Genomic DNA, 14,815 nt, shown 5'->3' on the forward strand with positions numbered 1-14,815 from the left:
GGGGACTTCTGGGCTTTTTCGCTTTCCGCCCGTCGTCATAGCAACCGCGCTTTTGTTTCCCCCCCGGGCGTGCTGACGTCACCAAAGGAAGCACGCAGACGAGGTAAGAACTTGTCATATATATAGAGTTTGACTTTGCTGCCACAAACGAATAGAAAACGCATTGTGATTAGCCTCAAAGCTAACGTTAAGTATTAAAGGCCATGCTATTTTGTTGGCATGAGAATTGTGCACTGCACATCCATGGGATGCAATTTGTGTAAGTTAGGTTGTAAATCGAAAGTGAGTGGGCACAAAAACGTTTTTCAGGTATTATATTTTGCGTCATTTCCATGACGAGTGCCGCAACGTCTGTTGATTTGCTGTATTTATTTTATTTATAAAACAAAACGCCTACTTCTGGACGGACTTCTGCTGATGCTGCGCATGCGTATTCGGCCGCCATCTTGGAACGGCATCTTCGTTAGATCTCGTGTCCCGTTCGCGTTTTGGGTAAGTGCAGGGCCGTTTCTAAACGTCCTGGGTCCCCAAGGCAAGAAGGGGCACGCAGCCCCCGCCCCACCCCACAGGTTGCTACATTAGCAAATATATCTCTATTAAACAAAATGTTTTGGTCTACGGACTTAGGACCAAGGCGTCGGTCGTTCTTAACTTCTTGCTTTCTTAACCAATCTGAAATGTTTGCACATTTCAAGTTTGTGTATATTAGTTATTCATGAAGTTTGCTTTCAGGGTGGGTAGTGACGTTCGTTTCATATGAGGCGTGTGCCGATCCAACGTTATCACTTCCGATCCCATATCGCAGCCTTGGGTTTTGGCCGATACCGATAGAGGTCCGATCCGATATCGGCAGTAATCGCACATAATTGGCCTACTTTGTCGTACGGAATGTTAGAAAAGCCTTGATCGAGTGATATCACTCGGGGAACAATAATCGGCAACATTTATTAGTAACCAATGGGTTACGTAAAGTAACTTGATAAATAAGAACATACTCTGATTGAATAAATCATTTGATTAGGAAATGCTGAAAAACAATAAAGCCAGTAACACAAATATAAATTGACATTGCAAAATCACCACTGCTTAATTTGAACATAAGCATGTTCTTCATTTGAATAGATTAAATAAAAAAGAAATTAGAAAACCATGAAAAATCATCTCAATAGGTAATGAATACAAATTGTACTTTTAAAGGGCAAAATAACAATGAAATGTATTTTTCACTGGAGTGCATGGTGGGAACATCATTTGCTGTCTCCACGTGTGCGGCAATGTGGACGATCGCTGTCCCTGCTGTGCACGTTTTGACCTCTGAGGGGCACTGTGGTGCACGCAATGAGATACAAACTTGCAGTAACAAACAAAAGTAGACGTCACGGATGAATATTGTTATTATAACTCGTAACGGGGTTTGAAGAGTATATACCGGAGAGTATTGTATATTGCCTTTGTGTACCAGTATCCATTATTTGGGAGATATCAGTGACGCCAGTTCAATGCTCATTTAGCATTTAGCTCGTCACTGGTGTTTTTCATTCATTGTGTGTTAGCTTTGAGCTAGCGATTTTTGCGAACCAAACTAAGTTAGTGATGTATTGAACATTCAATAGTTGTAATTCTTTTGTGATGCGAGTTTAGTTTCACCGTGAACTTCAACTGGAGTGTCAATAAACGACTTTAAGCAAGCAACGTTCACGCTTCAGGCCTCTTTATACTCCCGCGGTCCCGCATCGGGTCACGTGACCGACGAATTGCCCCGCGCGGCACGTCTGCGTGAAAAAAAATGGTTGCTGCGCGTCGAACGCCGCGGAGATCACCTCTCGCGATTGGTCCGTTTCGGTCACATGCTGCGTGCCCCTCGGTTCTACAAACCATCTCCGTCGCCGCCTTCTCGAGCACAATTAAACGTATCATCAGGTCATCTCGGTCCATCGGTCGCCATTGTTCCTTGTTACTGAAAGGAAAGTAAAAACGGCTACCGGAAACTCCACCCGGTTTTGCGCTTGCTGCTATGTTAGCACTTTAGCATCCTGGAGTTGTGATCACGTGGGCTGCTCGTCGTTAGCTGCAGTCCGATCCGATACTTTTTTGCTGACATCGGATCGATTTCCGACGCCCCTAAGTCATATGTCAGTTATTTATTGTAACGTGAAGGTTATAGCAGAAAATGGAAGGACACATCTAATAGGTGTGTGTACGTGCGAAACCCAAACGAGTTGCAGCCTTTGACAAGCAGAATTGACGTCAGCGGGTTTCGACATGGCTCAGGACAAATGACGTGTTAAGTTGGAGCTGTGTTGTTGAACTCAAGCTCATGTTGCGCTCCAAAAGGTTGCGACGCTTGCGAGGAGCGGGACTAGGTCGCCTGGCCGCTTTTCTCATTCCCACTGCCCCCGATCACCTTTTCTCTTTCTTTTCATCCTCTTTATGTTTGTCTTTTTGCACGCCCCGAGTCAGAAGCTGACTTGATTTGGTCGTTGTTGACTTTGACAAGAAGCTTGCGAGTAAGGGGCCCGAGAGGGGGGAGATGTGTCCTAGATGCGGGCCTCTCGGCCGATGTCACGCGGCGAGAGTGTCGCGTTCAAGTGTCGACATTTCCCTACGGCGCTTCCCAATGCATTCTGCGTAAGCACAGACGTTAACTGACCGCAGGCGATGGCGACCCCTCGGCGCGACGTCATCGACTTTTCGGCGCTGGAGAAAGATTTACGCGCCGGCGTGGAGTCGGAGCGCAAATACCGACGAGAGAACGACGCCAAGCTGAGGGCCGTCCGGCAAGGCGTCGCCTCCTACCAGCAGTTCAGGTCAGAAAGCCGAGAACGACGCGGCCTTCCCTTCACACACGTCATTCGCTGTTTTTTTTTTTTTTACATTTTTTTAAGGGATCTGGTCCTGACCAGTCACTTGACGCCGCTGGACAAGAACGACAAGAACACTCGCAAGCGCGGCCCCTGGAACCCTGTGGTTGCCCCCGGCAACCACAGCGGCAACACACCTGAACCTCACTAACAACAACAACAACAACAACAACAACAACTGCACGTCTTCCCCTCAATGACAAAATATGGAGATATTTGAATGTGAATACAAGTTGTATTGGTTTTAAATTCGAAAAGTGAATGAGTCATTTATCGGAAGTGTGCATCTGCATGCGTGCTGCGGTTTGGCCGCCAGAGGGCGCCGCGGTGTCATTTTCATGTGCATCGCTCACCTCGCCTGAGCGCTTCACAGCTCGCGTTTGGATGATGCGCGTGCACGCAGAGGCAAAGAGGAAGTTAGTGTGTGCGTGTTGCAGTTGTCACACACCCTTGAACGTGAAGTGCCGCTGCTGTGACTCATGAAGAAGAGAGGCGATCTTTGCGGGCAGGTGGACTTGATTTTCATTTTCTTCTTCACGCCAATTGTTGCTTTGCTTGCGCGTACGTGAGAAGAAAAGGGACGAAAATGCGGGCGGACGCGTTGAAAGAAGAAGTTGTGAAGATCCTCAATGAGGCCCCAAACTCCAGGAAGCTTCTTCTGGAAAACTACGACAACTTCATGAACGTCGCAGACTACTGCTGCAACAACTACATACAGGCTAGTCATTGCAATGCTGCTCTCCTACTACAACGTGTTAATTCTGCTGCAAGCGCCACCGCTTGTACTATTATTACCCGCACAAGTGCATACAGCACGCTTGGACTGCTCGTACGTCCATGTCGGTCGCGCTACAAGAAGTTCACAGGCCAGCGCAAAGGCTACAAGTACACGTGAGTCAATGAAAGATGCCAGCACACGCGTTAGTAGTACAAATCCAATGGTGCCTTGAATTCAGTTTTCGAGATACGAGCTGGCGCTTGGCCGACTTTTTTTGTCTTACGATACGAGGAAAAATGTGAGTTTATGTGTCCGCAACCAGGTGGCGCCAGCACTCGCCCGCATACGGCCACCCTCAGTTTGCATTGCTTTCCTTGCAGTGGAAGTACAACACCGGTTGGTGGCGCTAATGCGCCTTAAAGCTAATTTGCGAAACAAGAACAACGAAGGACAAAACAGGTACACACTTGTTTTGCGACTTTATGGAGAGCAAGTTTTATTTGTGTTTTGATACACGACAATGGTGTTGATTGTAATTTTTGAAAAACATTTAAAAAAAAAAAAAAAAAAAATGGTGTTGTTTTTGGGTGTTGAAACAGATGAGTTTCGTTTGGCTTCATTTTATTGGGGAACGATGACTTGAGATATGAACCTGGTCACAGAATGAATTCAACTCGAATTTCGGCGCCACTACACGCATGCTAGCTTGCGCGCCACGCCAGGCCGGTGGTCCGATTACACTAAACTAGGCTAGCTGCGGCTAATCTGTTTCGGTCATGTGATGTGCGGCCATCAGTCGGGGGGCGGGGCTGCCGAAGCTTTGGAGGAGACCAAGACGCTGACCGCCCAATCGCTGGCCAGCATCGCCTACCGGATTAGCACGCTGGCCACTAGTGTGCTAAGCCTGCTGGACGCGCAGACCAATCAGCTTCGCCACATGGAGTCGTCCATCAACCTCATTGGGCAGGTCGGTCTTGCGTGCGCGCGTGTGTGCAAGTGTCAGAGGTGGGTCGTAACGCGCTACATTTATTGAAGCAACCTACTTTTGTACCTATTTTACTTAAGTACTTCTATTTGGTTACATTGAGCAACTTTTATTTGTATTCATCTTTTATTGCTTGCGCAGTCTTTTTATTTTGGTTTGTCAGCGAAATTGTGTCACACGACCCTGTTTGACCAATCCAACGTCACCATGAAAGCAACAAGTTCATTGAAGGCACAATTTACCGTCATGAATTGAGTTTGTTGTTGTTTGAGTTCAAGTGAAGATGTCATATCTGAATTTTTGCACATTTGCTATTTTTGTCACGTGGAGATTCATGTGTCGATTGGAAAACGAAATCCAAAGTTAGTCACCACTACTGAGTAGTTTTCTCACCGAGTACTTCCTCAAGTCACCGCTTGGAAGCGTACGTTGTACTTCGACTCGAGTGGTATTACCGCAATGAAGCAGCAGTCTTCCTCGAGTACAATTTGGGTTCGCTCGCCATGAGAACAAAGCGCACGAAAGAAAGGAGCCTCTCTTTTCTGCCTGTGTTGCGTTCAGGGACACTCGTTCATTCCAGGCCCACCTTTCACACAAGCACGGACGTGTTCCGCACGTGTTGTTTGATAAACGAAGTGTTGTGTGATGTTGCTGCGTGCCAGACGCTGGCGATGCACCGCGAGAAAGTTTCACGCCGAGAAATCGGCGTCTTCACGGCGGTGCGACGCGTCCCCCGCGGACCCAAGATCCTGACCGCGCCCGCGCAGCCCCGCCCGCCTTACAGCCGCCGTCCAATCAGCTATCAGCAGCTGGACGGCTTGGGTCACGGCCTGAAGGTACGCGGTCGTCTTCGGCGAGCTGTCAATCATATTCCGCCTCACACAAAACACACGAGTTGGCGTCTACGCCGACAGGAAGCGGCCACTTCCCGTTGTCTCTCTCGCACACACACACATTTGATTCGGTTTGCTCAAAAGTGTTCCAAGTTCTTTTACAATGTAGGGCAACTCACTCACTCGCACGCAAGCACGCGCTGCTTTTGTTGAGCGTGGGAATTTATTTGTGGAGGTTGCTTGTGTGTTGAGACTGAGGCCCCATTGATAGCGCAGCCCTTTCCCTCGGTCCTCTTTTTTTCCCCCGCGCCCCTGTTTGTGTCCCCCGCAGCTGACCGGGAAAGAGCGCGAGGGAGCCGGAAGCATCCGGAAGCCGGCCTCATCCATCAGGTGCCGTTTGTCGCTCTTGTTACCGACTTGAGCGTCAACTCGTTGTTGTTCTTCTATTGTCGGTTTGACTTTCAGGTCCAGCTGCAAACCCGCAGCAGAAGGCCTCAAGTGTGCAGTGACGCCCTCTGGTGGCAGGTAGGTACACGCCTCACCCATTCATAGCAGGGGGGGGGGCAAAGGATGGCCTGCATGACACATACAGGAGGGGCGGGGGGGGGGGGGGGGGGGCATGGTTTTCTTCATTTTACACATTAAATTATTGGTTCATCAATCGATTGTAAAGAAAATGGAAAATATGAGTGAAAAACAATTTTTTTTTTTTATCCAATTTATTTTAAAAAATTAAAATAATTGCTTAATTCATAATAATACAATTAGTTACAAACCAATTAAAAATAACAAATAATTCTTAGATGTTAAAATAAACGATGACATTCTCAACTCTAATTCTTACAACACTTAACTGCAGCTGCAACAGAGTGCTGTACAAAGATATAAAACAATACGATAATACTCATAATAACAAAATAATACACATTCAAACAAATAAGCTGGCCTATGCGTCAGTTATAAAAAGAAATCAATGTGGTTGATGTTGTCTATATACAGCGGTTGACATAAGTATTTAACACGCCACCGTTTTTCTCACCAAATATGCTATTGACCTGAAAATGTCACCAGATGTTGGGAAGAACACAAAGGGAGGTGCAAAAAGGCACGGAAAGCCAAGACGACACCTAAAATCCACCAATAATCAAACAGCAATCCAGCCCCTTGTCAGTGCAAGTGAATATCAGCCGGTTGAGTCCGACTTGATGGCCTACGAAAAGGTCTGATTGCCGACGTGTGTCGAGACACATCGCGTGACGGGGGAGAGCCGAGCGCTGTCTCGAGGCCATCGCAAACTAATTGTTGCAAAACATAACGATGGCATTGGTTACAGGCGCATATCGAAGCTTCTGAACGGTCCAGTGAGCACGCACACACACATATATATATATATATATATATATGAAATATAAAACAAAAAGTACAACAAAAACACTCAAACAGATGCTGGGTCTTAAGCCAAGCACTCAAAATGGAGGAATGATTTGAAGACGGGCTTTGAAAATGGACCGTGTGTGTGTAAAAACATGTCAACGTAATGGATGATGTGTGTTGAAGCTCCACATTTGGGAAGCCTGTGGCTCCGCCCACCATCCCGTTTGAAAGAGATGTCCTCGTCGCCACACCCCTTGATAATGCCCCGCCCCCTCCACTCGACTCCTCTGCTCCACCTCCTCCGCCTGACTATGTGATGACCCCGGCTCCGCCTCTTCCTCCATCAGAGACTCAGCCCACCGCCATTTTTCTTCCACTGACGCCGCCCCCATGTCTCGAGACAGGTGAGACCGCGTCGCCACGGCAAAAAGGACTTCATTTGACCTCGTCGTCGGTCCGACAACCACGGCGATGATGATGACAATGACAATAATGACCTTGACGGTGATGACGACGAGGACGATGACGTCTATAGCGACGATAATGACGACATTGATGATGATGACGATGAAGCCGATTGATGACATCACGTTTCTTCAGTGCTGGAGGAGAGCAGCCTCCCCCTGCCGTCCCCTCCTGCCCCCGACAGTGACCACGCCTTTCCGCTGCCGTCCAATGAGGAGCCAGAGCTTCCGGCCCCTCCTCCGGCAATCCAGGAAGTAGACGGTATCACATGCACGTACACGCACACACACGTACAGCAGTGTTGCCACAGTTGCCTTGAAAATGGCGGTTTTGGGGAGTAACGCCTTTGTGACGCATTACCGGCATCACTGGAAGCGAGTGGAGGTAACCTCGTTAGACTTTCGTCACCATCGCTACAGTGTAAAGAGTAAGGACGGCGACCCCAAGTGGACAAAAGCAACATTTGCACCTCACATGCGTATACCGTACGCTCGCGACTTGGCGGCATTTCGTCTGCACGTGATAGACGAGAAAACGGCTGAACAAATCCAGAAAAAAAGATCTTTCGTGTTGTTCTTGTCTCCTCCTCTTCCTCTCGCTGTTCTTCCGCCAGCCGACCTCCCGACCCGAAGGAGCGGCGGCGGCGGCGCTGTCCGGCCCCCCCCGGCTCGCTCTGTGTCACTGAGGGTCCGCTCGGGCCCCGCCTCCCGCTGCCGCCAAGCTCGCTCTCTCTTCCTGCCGGCCGTCCAATCACGTAAGCTGAGAGCTTTCCGCAAGCGTCGAGAGGCTTTGTGCGCACCTGCCTGCCTGTGGTGCTCAAGCACTCCCCTGTTTTTCTGCTTTTGTGGGTGCCAGTGATGATCCCCCCGCCCCCTCCTTACCCTCCCCCGTGCGCCCCCCCTCAACCTCCGCACGCCGCCGCCGCCGCCGCCTCCTCCTCTTGCTCGCATCGGCTCAGCCTGCCTGCTCGTCTGGAGCACCTGGGTAAGAAGCGCCCGTGTTTCAAAGTAGCGCGCCCTGCGCGTACCGCGATGGACCCAATCGGCGGCAATTGACTTACAAATGCCCCAGACGAGACTTTTGTCCTGTACAATTTCAAAAGCTTTTCAACAGAGACAAGAATTGGCCTGTTATGGCTGATTTATACCCATTTTTGAAAAGGTTTGTTTGAATGTCATTATCTTTGTTGTAATGTTAACGTGTTAAAAAAAAAATCTCCAAATGGCTAAGATCGGCCGATTAACGGGTCGGCCCTTTTATCAGGTCTGGCCCTGTAATCGGGTCGGGTCCGTTAATGGAGTCGGCCAATTTATAGGGTCGGGAATCTGGGAAAATCGATTGCCGAGATGGAGCCACCTTTACCGTATTGTCTGCGTGTTTATTTGATGTTGAAATAGTGACGCTACGGAGAAAGGTAGTTCAACTCGTATTGTCGGTAGTGCATATTGTTACGTCCACGGCGCACAGCGCGAGAGCTCTCGCGCTTGTTTCAAGAGATGAAAACAACCGATTCCTAGCCTCGGGATATTCGGTCCACAGCCCTACAACCGATGTCGCTAAGGATTCCTGGCGGATTTTGTATCGATTATGGAGTCGGCTACCGATAGTTGTATCTCTCGCCTTTACAAATATGCGGGTGGGGCGATGAATGGGTCCAGCAATTAATGGGTCGAGCCGATTAATCGTGACGGACCGTTAATTGGGTCGAGGGGATTAACGGGTTGGGCGTTTAATGGGTTAGCCGATTAATTGGTCAGGCCTTAGTTCTGACATTTGGTTCAAAATCAACCGAGTCGCTGCTCGTAACTGGAGAAATGGGTAAGTTGGGCCACTGGTAAGTTAAGGTATCCGCGGCTGTACAGTGAAGCCCGCCCATTTGCGGTTTGTCAATCATTTCACCTCATCGTGTTGGTTTTGTTGTTGTTGGATTACCTAACCTGAAAAATTCCCCTATTTGCAGGTATTGGTTCATTTTTGTGCCCTTCCCGTAAGGCCCAACGATGCCACAAGATGCCAACAAAGCCCTGGCTCACGGGAAAGTCGTAATTGGTGTCAAGGAAGTTGTTGAAGTCATACATCTTCACTGAGAGACTAAGACCTCTGTTTGTTGGGGAGGAGCTACGTTTAGTCTGCGTTTTTCGAGAGAGTCTTGGCTGCGCGGTTATGTCTTCGCTCCACCGAGTGACTTCGAAAAAGCGAACAAACAACGGCGATACTGTTTTTGCACACCAATCGACATTGACGGTGGCGTGCACCAACACTATTGGTGCATTTTTTCCAAATCAAATTTGAGGGTTATGTTCTAGCATGAGGGGTTGGAAACAAAGTTGAAGTGTTTTGGGATCGTAGTTTAGGGTGTAAAACGTGGTTTCAACTACTAACACAGGCAGTTCTGAAAAAGGCTGTCGGCTGCGTGCCTTGGTTCTTAAAGGTCGGATGACAGAGATGTTATGGGGTCAGTTAAAATTCCGAGTTGCATTGTTTATACGTTATGTAATACATTCACGTAACTTCCAGCAAGTATACTTTTCCACCATAGTTTAGCTAAAAAGGAGGTTTTCATGACGCATACGGAGTCCTCCCCGAACACGCCCGAAGCTCACGACGCCGGGGTGCGGTTCCTCTATCCGCCGGAAGTGACGCCGCAATTGGCAAACACGGCGATGTCGGGCTCGTGTGACGTCGCGGCGCCGGAAAGAGACGAAGACCGGAAGAAGGCGCATTGTGCGTCGGATGTATCGATTTAACTGCTGTATATCTGCCGTATAATCACTTCCAAATGGCCGATGTGGTTTGTAAAGGGGTTCTAGAGTTATCGAGAAAAACATTGAAAATCTTTGACCTTTAAGCCGCGCCAGTAGCGAAGGTTCACCGGAGGTCGAGCCGCAGCCCCGCCCTGTCCGTCCCGATTGGCCACTCACACGTCCCTGTTCCGTCAGATCTGGAGCTCCCGGCCCTCCTTCCGCCGCCGCCGCCGCCGCCGCCATTAGACAGCCGGGCCGCTTCGGATGACGTCACAGCGGCGGAGGAGCTCAGTGGCCCCCCCCCGCGTTACCTGGAGAAAGGTGCCGCAGCACATACTTGTTGTTTTCTCGATGTTTGTGCCGCGCCCAACGGTCAGCTGTAATGCAGTACGTTCCCCCGGATGTGTCCAGTGGCGGCGCTGTATCGCTACGAGGCCGCCGAGCCCGGCGACCTGTCCTTGGCCGAGGGCGACGTCTTTACGTGACTCATCGCCATGACGACGGCTGGTCGGAGGGCGTCCTGCGCGGCCGGCGAGGGTTTTTCCCCAACAATTACGTCCGATCCTGTGGCTGGACTCGAGCTGCATCGCCCCTGTAGACATCCAATGCAAATAGACTCTTGCATGTGGTATGTCAGTGTGTCCGCCATTTTGAATGGGCTAAAGCTGTCCCCTGAACTCTGAATTTTAGAAACGTACTGCAAATGTGTACAAACGTAACGCTGCCTCACGGTCACACAGGAATAATAGATTTGAAAAACAAAGACCCCAAAAACAAGGCATGTCGCTTTTTTTAATCCACCCATCCATTTTGCGTACTGCTTTATCCTCCGATGATTATAAATGATTAAAGTGCAGCCAACAAGTTCTTCATAATGTGTTCACTCGATATTGGCCGCTAGGGGGCGAGCCCTGCTGCCGATGGCAAAAATGGAATATAGCAGTCATTGTTGAGTGTGGGTGGGAAAGTCCTGCCCCACGCAGCCAAGCACAGGGCGAGATTTGAGGGGACAAATCACCCGAAAACATCGTGCCAACACGTGGGCAAAAACACAAGATTCCCACGTTGGTGTAGGCGGGACCCTAATTAAAAGGTTTGATGGGAAAACGCAGGCAAAATACAACGTCCCACCAGGACTGACCAATCAGAAGCGAGCATATTCAGTTGCCGTGTTGACGTCCGCGTTCCCCTCACGCGCTTCTGTTTTCTCCAGGGATGGATTTTTCCCCGATGAAATTTGTGTTTGACCACAACTACGTTGTCGGACTTTGACAATTTTCGCGGATTTTCGATGTTAGAAAACGCCGAGGACGGGCCCCACCCGAACTCTTCCGGCGCGGCCCGGGCGGACTCCCTGCGAGCCTGACCTCAGCGTTCTCCACATCAAGAGTGGCGGCGTTTTGTACCCGCCGTCCTTCCTTCGTGGCGCCGAGCGACACGTTGAAATTAGACATGGCTTTGGCCGAGCGCCGAAAACTGCAAATAACAGATGAGTTCCCGCCCCAATCTGAAAATAGGCGCGTCGGCCTGAAAGCGCGTTCCGTTGGAAAGACTAATAATTCAAGGGAAGATTTGTTGGTTCGGAGGCTGCTTTCACTGCGGGAATTGGCAGTATCTTGCATACGGGACTCGACCAAAGTCGGCAAATTCGGTCGGCGAGATGACGTCAGAAATGCCCAAAACAATGGAAAGCCATTCTTCAGTCGCCATCCCTGAAGAGAGGTCTGCCTTGGACTGTAAAACATTGACAACGTGAATGGGGCTTCTTCTCGTCTCCTCCTCACGCCGTCTTCTTTTCGCCTCATCTTGACCCGTCGGACGGCGACGTCTCTGTGCGACGGGGCTTCTGTGTATATTTGCCGTCTGCGATCACACCCGCTCGCTTCCTGTCGTCGGGAGGTCAACAGGAAGTCGACGCCGCCAGACGTCGCGCTCGCCGCCAAGCTAACTCCTGCTACCTCCCGCTACTGTGTAACCCCGCCACCCTCAGGTCATTATTTAGTCTCCGCCCTCTTTTGCTGTGTGTTAACAGAAGTGACAGGTGTGCATCAAAAGTTCATGTCAAAAGTTTTTATTGTGCCGAGATAAATAATAAATATGAAATATATAATAAATAAGACCAATAAATAGAGCAGTAGAAAAGTGAAGGAGCACATGGCGCCTCCCGCCGGCGGCGGCGGCCGCTGTCACATGGCGGCCGCGAACAGGTGCAGCTGCTGCAGGTGCATTTTGGTTTCGCTGCGGATCAGCTCCCACCGCGCGCTGCTATCCTGCAATGCGCAAACGCACGTTAGGCGCCCGTCGGTCGCAGCGCCCGCGCTGCTCGCGGCACTCGAGAGTACTCACCGTGCCGTTGAGAGTAGCGTTGGTCAATCTGCGGTAGTAGCGCCGCAGTTTTGGGGAAAAACAGCTGGGCTTTGCTGGTGAAATCTAAAGACAGAGAAAATGTGTCGTACATGAGGGTAGGGCACATATGTAAACAAGGTTTGTGCATGAAGCGCATAAACGGTCCCCTCCAAAAGTATTGGAACGACGAGGTCAATTCCTTTGTTTTTGTCGCATACTGAAGACATTTGGGTTCCGGATCAAAAGATGAATACGAGACAAAAGTTCAGAATTCCACTTTTTATTTCATGGTATTTACAGCTACATGTGTTAAACAACTTTTGTTTGAAGCCACCCGCTTTTCAAGGGAGCAAAAGTGTTGGAACGTGACTGGTGGGTGTTTCTAGTTGCTCAGGTGTTGTCTTTTAGATTGATTGCTTAAACGTTAGATAGTGCTTGTTTTTGTCTTTGGGTTTCACCTGTGAAAACTGAATTTGCTGTGAAGCAAACATGAACACCAGGTCGCTATGGGAGAAAAGCAAACCGTTTTGAAGCGGAGAGAAGAGGGAACATTCGCACAAACTTTGGGCATAGCGAATACAACAATTTGGAATGTCCTGAAAAAGAGAGAAACTACCGGCGTACTGAGCGACAGACATCGAACAGGTCGGCCAAGGGTATCGACGGCAGTCGATGACAGAAACGTTGCGAGAGCTGTAAAGAAACACCCAAAGACGACAGTCGGTGACATCACTGCCAACCTCCACAGGGCAGGGGCGAAGGTATCAAAGGCCACCGTTCGAAGAAGACTTCGAGAGAAGAAATACACACGCTATGCCACAAGATGCAAAGAGACTCGGAAGGCCAGATTGGATTTTGCAACCAAGTAGAGATGAGCCACAAAGGTTTTGGAACAAGGTTTTATGGACTGATGACACCAAGATGAACCTTTACCAAAGTGATGGAAAGGCCAAAGTACGGAGAAAGAAAGGATCTGCTTACACCCGATCCGAAACAAACAAGCTCATCTGTCAAGCACGGTGGAGGTCACGTCATGGCTCGGGCTCGCAGAGTTGCTTCCGGAACAGGTGACGATGTAACACATGATGGTAGCGACAGAATGAATTCTGAAGTCTACAAAACCCTTTTTGTCTGGAAGTTTACAGGAAAGCTAATCAGGAGAAACTTCATCGTGGGACAAGACAGTGACCCAAAACACACGGCCAACACAACAAAGGACTTCATCAGGGGGAGAAAGTGGAAGGTCTTAGACTGGCCAAATCAATCACCCGCCCTTAACCCAGTAGAACATGCATTTTACCTCCATAAGGGCAGACTCAAGGGAGAAACTAACAAGAACTGCAAGAGGCTGCAGTAAAGGCCAAGGAAATCTTTTCAAATGAAGAATGCAACAGTCCGGTGAAGTCAATGGGTCGCAGGCTTGGTGCACTTATTGCAAGTCAGGCTTATGCCACCAAACATGAAATGTCAAGTTCATCATGGTTTTGCTCACTGGAAAAGTGGGTGGCTTCAAACAAAAGGTGCTCTGCCCTGAGTCGTTTCACACATCTAGATGTAAATACATGAAGTAACGTTTTGTCTCGTATTCATCTTTTGAGCCGAAGCCCAAATGCCTTCAGTACACAATAAAAGCGAAGGAATTGACCTCGCCGTTCCGGTACTTCTTCTGGAGGGGACCGTTTCGGGAGGGCATCCGTGAGGAGAGGGTACGTACGCAGGCGCTGAGCTCATCCTTCTGCCTGTGCAGGATGTGGAGCAGTTCGTCCACGCGGCCCGCGTGCCAGCCCACGCGGGAGGCGTCCACTTGCAGGTAAACATCCAAAATGTGCCCCAAACTGTCGCGGACGAACGCCAGTTTGCACGGCGCCTGCGGGTCAAAACGTCTGCGCTCTGATTGGCTGTGGCGAGCAGGACGCGCGGGAGGTCAAAACGTCTCTTACCTGAGACTTCGATGCCAGCCGGTAAAGTTTTCTCGGGAAAGGAAGAGGGAATTCCTCCTCTGTGATAGGACCGCCCTGGACAGTCATTTCATTAGGGACACAGACATTGGCATCAAGAACCCCCGAACCCCCGAACCCCCACCCGGACCGGACCGGAAGGACGCCCTACTTACCAGGTCCCGCAGCAGAATCAGACACTTGTCGCTCATGTCCGTGTATCGTCTCAGCCAATCGCAGCAGAGGGTGGATGCGAGCGCCCCAAACAGGAGCAGGACCACCTGTGCGCGTGCCACCAACAACATGATGATGATGTGCCCATATGTCGCTCGTGCTCGACACTTATAAGTTCATACCGGACGGGAAAAGGAAAACTGGAGCACCAAACGTCACAATTCCCTTTCTACTCTCACTTTCCAAATACACGCACACCTGACTCGACTGGATTCTATATTTGGCTGATCAGTAATGATTACAAGCACCAACTTTATCTGTACAGCAAACAAATACACAAACAAACTAACAAATAAATGAAGGCACTTGTGCTGACCT

General features: G+C 49.6%; 3 protein-coding genes across 4 annotated transcripts; 2 read left to right on the forward strand and 1 right to left on the reverse strand.

The window, feature by feature from the left end:
- Positions 1 to 66: 66 nt before the first annotated feature.
- On the forward strand, positions 67 to 3,135 carry ccdc103 (coiled-coil domain containing 103). Of its 2 annotated transcripts, none has more exons than XM_061699633.1 (3): positions 67 to 103; positions 2,656 to 2,807; positions 2,886 to 3,135. In XM_061699633.1, the coding sequence occupies exons 2-3, from the start codon at positions 2,659 to 2,661 to the stop codon at positions 3,010 to 3,012; spliced, it is 276 nt and encodes a 91-aa protein (XP_061555617.1). In that variant the 5' UTR covers positions 67 to 103; positions 2,656 to 2,658; the 3' UTR covers positions 3,013 to 3,135. The 2 variants fall into 2 exon arrangements, with proteins under 2 accessions (XP_061555617.1, XP_061555616.1); XM_061699632.1 differs by lacking the exon at positions 67 to 103 and adding an exon at positions 110 to 492.
- Positions 3,136 to 3,236: 101 nt separating this feature from the next.
- abi3a (ABI family, member 3a) lies at positions 3,237 to 10,836 on the forward strand. The gene is given in 12 exon segments (XM_061700517.1): positions 3,237 to 3,579; positions 4,376 to 4,546; positions 5,227 to 5,400; positions 5,729 to 5,787; positions 5,863 to 5,922; positions 6,955 to 7,175; positions 7,372 to 7,497; positions 7,850 to 7,990; positions 8,092 to 8,220; positions 10,176 to 10,301; positions 10,392 to 10,454; positions 10,457 to 10,836. Coding segments are annotated over 12 exon segments (1,524 nt in total). The 5' UTR covers positions 3,237 to 3,447; the 3' UTR covers positions 10,579 to 10,836.
- Positions 10,837 to 12,166: 1,330 nt separating this feature from the next.
- On the reverse strand, positions 12,167 to 14,568 carry ifnphi1 (interferon phi 1). The gene is made up of 5 exons (XM_061700518.1): positions 14,440 to 14,568; positions 14,267 to 14,341; positions 14,041 to 14,193; positions 12,327 to 12,410; positions 12,167 to 12,250 (listed from the first exon to the last, which is right to left on the reverse strand). Exons 1-5 carry the CDS (start codon positions 14,566 to 14,568, stop codon positions 12,167 to 12,169), a joined length of 525 nt encoding a protein of 174 aa, XP_061556502.1.
- Positions 14,569 to 14,815: the final 247 nt, after the last annotated feature.

The sequence above is a fragment of the Phycodurus eques genome, chromosome 16 (assembly GCF_024500275.1).
Source record: "Phycodurus eques isolate BA_2022a chromosome 16, UOR_Pequ_1.1, whole genome shotgun sequence".
NCBI lineage: Eukaryota > Metazoa > Chordata > Actinopteri > Syngnathiformes > Syngnathidae > Phycodurus > Phycodurus eques.

What these genes read in the sequence shown, in the direction of transcription:
- ifnphi1 (XM_061700518.1), bottom strand. Translation starts at nt 14,568, where the DNA reads ATGTTGTTGGTGGCACGCGCACAGGTGGTCCTGCTCCTGTTTGGGGCG. An exon ending in GGCTGGCATCGAAGTCTCAG is followed by an intron (nt 14,194 to 14,266) that starts GTAAGAGACGTT and finishes TTTGACCCGCAG; the next exon opens with GCGCCGTGCAAACTGGCGTT. An exon ending in ACGCTACTCTCAACGGCACG is followed by an intron (nt 12,251 to 12,326) that starts GTGAGTACTCTC and finishes TGCGCATTGCAG; the next exon opens with GATAGCAGCGCGCGGTGGGA.
- ccdc103 (XM_061699632.1), top strand. Translation starts at nt 418, where the DNA reads ATGCTGCGCATGCGTATTCGGCCGCCATCTTGGAACGGCATCTTCGTT. An exon ending in GTGTCCCGTTCGCGTTTTGG is followed by an intron (nt 493 to 2,655) that starts GTAAGTGCAGGG and finishes AACTGACCGCAG; the next exon opens with GCGATGGCGACCCCTCGGCG. An exon ending in GCCTCCTACCAGCAGTTCAG is followed by an intron (nt 2,808 to 2,885) that starts GTCAGAAAGCCG and finishes CATTTTTTTAAG; the next exon opens with GGATCTGGTCCTGACCAGTC.